This window comes from Hordeum vulgare, chromosome 1H, assembly GCF_904849725.1.
Source record: "Hordeum vulgare subsp. vulgare chromosome 1H, MorexV3_pseudomolecules_assembly, whole genome shotgun sequence".
In the NCBI taxonomy this organism is placed as follows: Eukaryota; Viridiplantae; Streptophyta; class Magnoliopsida; order Poales; family Poaceae; genus Hordeum; species Hordeum vulgare.
The window spans coordinates 8,050,447-8,055,154 of record NC_058518.1 but is presented as its reverse complement, the minus strand read 5'-3'; the positions used below and the strand labels follow the sequence as shown (position 1 = coordinate 8,055,154).

At 51.6% G+C, this 4,708-nt stretch overlaps 1 protein-coding gene across 1 annotated transcript; it reads right to left on the bottom strand.

Moving 5' to 3' along the window:
• Positions 1 to 217: 217 nt before the first annotated feature.
• On the bottom strand, positions 218 to 2,340 carry LOC123438203 (flavone O-methyltransferase 1-like). Its single transcript, XM_045115764.1, has 2 exons — positions 1,843 to 2,340; positions 218 to 1,063 (listed from the first exon to the last, which is right to left on the bottom strand). Exons 1-2 carry the CDS (start codon positions 2,226 to 2,228, stop codon positions 391 to 393), a joined length of 1,059 nt encoding a protein of 352 aa, XP_044971699.1. The 5' UTR covers positions 2,229 to 2,340; the 3' UTR covers positions 218 to 390.
• Positions 2,341 to 4,708: the final 2,368 nt, after the last annotated feature.

The window sequence follows — 4,708 nt, the reverse complement described above, 5'->3', positions numbered from 1 at the left end:
AGGCGGTCGGCGCGTGCTGGGGCGTCGGCACGGGCGAGGCGCGTGCTGGGACGCCGGCGCGTGCGAGGATGACGGACGGTGGAGGCTCGCGCGACCAGATCTGACGGTCAGGGGCCCTGATCTGACGACTGTTGCGCGACCGGCGCGAGCCTCGGGCCGGCGCGCCGGCGCCTAGCACTGTCCAATATGTTTTGTTTACACAAACCAACATGAAAAATTTCAAGATGGAGGACACGCATGTTGCCCTTGCTTCCTTTTATTCGAACACAAAATACAAAATGAAACGATTGGGTTAACACACCAACCCTCCCTCTTACGGTCGATTAAGATTTATTAGAAATTGAGCTGGTAGCAAGAACACAGCAGCATGCTATACGAGCTGTGACCTCGCTACTTGGTGTACTCCATTGCCCAGAAGTCGGCGTAGATGTAGGTGGCCTTGACGCCGGTAAACCCGGCAGCCCTGGCGAGCTTCTCGAGGTCCCTCAGGTACCTTTCCTTGCCGCCGGGGCTGTACGCCAGCAGGCTCACGTCCACGCTGATTAACCCCTGCGTGCTGTTTGTGGCGTCCGGGTTCACCGGCAGGATACACTCCACGTTGATCACCTTACCATGCGCCGGCAGTGCGTCGTAGCAGTTCTTGAGCAGGATGGCACACTCGTCGTCGCTAAAGCAGTTGAGGATCCACTTCATGAGGATGGCGTCTCCGGTGGGCACCTTCTCGAACATGTCGCCGCCGACGTGCTCCACGCCAGGGCAAGGCTGTGCATCGGAGATCACATGGGGAAGGTCGAAGTTGATCCCCTTGATGCTCGGGTACTTCTTGGTGATGGTGTGGACGACAGCACCCACGCCGCCGGCGACATCCACCAGGGTGCCGATGCCGTCGAAACCGGTGTACAGTTCGAGGAGCTTCTTGGTGATGATCACAGAATGTTGCTTCATGGCCTCGTTGAAGACGGAGTTGAAGCGCGCATCCGTGCCGGCGTAGTCGAACCAGGACGCCCCGAATGCCTTGGTGAATGCACTGCCACCTTCAAGGACCGCGTCCTTCATGTGGCACCTGCATATGATTTAGTCCAATCGATTATTTCACAATATGCATGTCACTTCCAGTTCATAACACCACAAATACTTGTCTAAATCTGTATTAGAGAAGTGCAGTAAGAGTTGTCTGAGATGTGATAAAAAATAATACATCACTGTAAAACTTTTCATTTTTTCGGAATCTGTCCTCAGAAGTGCTAAAAACATTGAGCACTGAACTCTTTTTCTTGGGTAGAGCTTCTGGAATGTTTCTTCCGTACGAAATTACAGCATATTATTGTTGTCATGAAATTTAAGCGTATTTTATTTTATTTTGTTCTTTACTGTTCATGAGGGTGCTCCTGCACCTGGGAGCTGAAAACCACTGTCGTCTGAGATCTCAACTGAATTTGAACATGCTAGCTTCTTTTGACCAGAAAGTTCTAGTTTCTTTTCCTAATCACTGTACTGATTTCATCATTTCCACGGCCTAATCACCATACTTATTGTTAATTAGCTGATTCGCCCAGGATAATTACAGATCACGAGAAAAAAAAAATCTTGAGGGCCAGATGACACTGCCAGTTACCTGCTCTTAGCAATAAAGAACAAAAAACATAAACAGCCAAAGGTCAATTACCTACGATTCCATGGAACGGACGATTGAGGTGTGGTTACGCATTGTTATGTGTAACAGCACCCCGGTATACAATTCGCCCAGGATAATTACAGTTCATAGAGGTGCTGAAATCCACTGTCTAATCGAATGCAATGCACACGGTACATATGTAGTAAGTATACGGAAAGGATTCTCACCAGGCCTCCATGAAGAGCTTGTCCTGGGCGAGGAGGCAGAAGGGGGCCATGGAGACGCCTTCCTCGTTGGGGGTGAGCCACTTGCACACCGGCTCGGCGCCGTACCGGCGTGAGAGGCTGCCGTCGCTGGACTCGGCCACCACGCACGACACGACCTTGTATGCTGCCAGCACCCGCAGCAGCCGATCCACCATGGACGCCGCGTCCGGGTTGGCCTCGGCTTTGGACGGCAGCTTCGCCGCCACCTCCTCGGGGGTCAGCACCTTCCCACCGGCGCCCACCAGGGTCTCGAGCAGGCCCAGCTCGATGGACGTCCGTAGCGTCATAGGCAGGACCGCCGACGAAGCCAGCTGCAGCGCGAACATTAACGCCTCTTCGTTGGCCATGTGGACTGTGGAGGGCTAGCTTGCTGCTCGAGATGGTACGTGTGTTAATCCCAAGCTTGCTGGTGAACTGGTGGCTGGCTCGCACTTGGCTGATGTTTGATTCTAGGATGGGATGGAATCGGGTACTACTTATAGGAGTTTCGAGGTTTGTAAAACAAGTGGGGTTTGCACAGGTGTTTGGGGTGGGCAGCACGGCCTTCTTGAGCCGGCTTGTGGATTATATTTTTATAATAATAAGAGTTTGTACACAAATACAAGTCATACATATAACAAAGGGAATCGTTTCCTACCCGCGCGCCGGCCGGTCGTCCCTCGCGCGCGCGGGTCCTTACAATATTTTTCCCACCCACGCGCTTCGCTGGTCAATGGATGCAACATTTTTCGTTTAAATATGTTGCAACCAACGTCATATTTGCTGCAAGCGTTTTTTTTTTTTTTGCTTTTTTTGTCCAGTAAAAAAGCTGCACATACGTTTGGTTGCAACTCCAGTTCGTCGGATTTTTCGTTTACAATCGATGTTTTTTTACTTTTGCTACAACCGGCATCATGTTTTGCTGCAACCGTTCACTAAAAAAGTTGCATACACGTCACGTAAATATTTGTTACAACCGGCGTTTGACTTTTGCTACCACGTACCATCAGCTTCGCTTTTTTGCTACGATCACGTAGATAATTTTTTTGCTACAATTTTTGTTTTTTGTTGCAACCATTGAAAAAATTGCTGCATAGCATCGAAAATTTGCTTGCATGCGGATCCAACGGTGCGGACGACGCGGGGTTGGTGGATCCTGCGGCTCGCGCGTTCGGCCGGCGCGTCGGCGCAGATCAGTCCCCCTATACCAAAAGCTATACACAATGTGTTAACACCCTCACTTCCGCTTCGCTTTCGCGGGCGGCTTGGGACAAACCCTAACCGCAACCGACAGCCACCCCACCTACCCTCCTCCCGCTTCCGCCGGAGGGTGTACGTGTCAAAGCCCTACGTCGTTCCCTCCTCTTGTCCAAACGTGGCGGCGCGGGACGCTGGCTGGCCCCTATGGGCTCGCATACGGTACGGTGGCGTGCACCGGCAGTGGTGGCGTAGTGCGCCGCGTAGACTGTGCACCGGCGTGGACAACTGGGTCAACCAAGGATCTAACGCCGCTTCGCCCCGGGGAGCTCCAGATTTCACTCCGTTCGGACGACAACAGCTCGTTCCCTTGCCCATTCACATGGCCGCAACCTGAGGCTTGTGGCACAGGCTGGTGACGTGGTCAGCATTGCTTGGTGGGTCGACCGTCGCGGTGACCTTGGTGGCGGACAGGGAGGTGTGCTATCCAGGGAGAGCAGGAAGAGGACGGGGAGGAGAGCGACTCCTCACGAACAAGGAAGAGGGCGACGTCCAAAGTCGCCGAGGGAGATCTACCTCCCACTGCCCCTAAAAGGCAATGCATGGCCAAGATGGCCCTGTTTGACCGTGGCTCTCACTCCACCGTGGATTCTGAGGCTTTTGAAATGGTTCCTCGAAGAAAACCCTAGGGTCAAGCCCGCGGCCCAAAACTATGAATCCGAAGACTATCGTTCTTCCGTATTGAAGTTTACTATTGACCATATGCATACCTTTCATATTGTAGCCCAGCTCGTAAACTCCCCACTCACCAGGCCTGGGAAGGGATTCCCCGCCAGTCGAACTGGAGGAGAGCGAGACCTCATCACACAATACACTTCCCCTGGTTGCCGAGGAGGCCAGAGAGGTTCTATCCCGAAGGACCCCTCCTGAGACAAACACGGGGGGCGGGGGTGATGATATTATGGCCGAGGTTAACACCTCAATCGTCGAAGAGAAGGAGGGTGAATCTCTTGTGGCAAACAAAGAGGGGAGCCTAGTCAGTCTGAGCTCTGTCCGAAGATAGTTCTGGAGACCCCGAAGCCTCCGGAGTAACCTATTCCGGCTACTTCAAAAGGGGAAACCGAAGTGCTACCACCGGAGCCACCCGCAGCAGAGAGGGCCATAACCGGGTGGTCAGCCGTGATTGGGGAGGCTTTAAATGACTCCTCACTACTAGGGAAAACCCTAGCAGTTCCATGGTTTAGAAGCCTAATAGTAACGCGAGCAGCTGTGCTACTGCTATGGCACTACATCTAACATTTAGCAGTAGCTAGGGCAACCAGCGCTATTAGAAACTGGGTTAGCAGTAGCGAGCTTTCGTAACAAGCGCTACTACTATCCTGCAATAGTAGTTGCGTGCTCTTAGAAGCCGCACAACTACTAAACGGGCGTATTTCTTTTTCTACATTTGTATTGTATTTATACACAGTTATACTAATTAATATACAACATTCATAATAATTGTGCAAAGAGCAATATTTAGATTAAAGTGGATGGGTGCAAGTGATTAAGTTGGGTTAGAGGGAAAATATGATGTTGCGAATCGTAACATCATATTTTCCTCTAATTCAACTTGATCACTTGCATCCATCCACTTTAATCTAATGTGTGC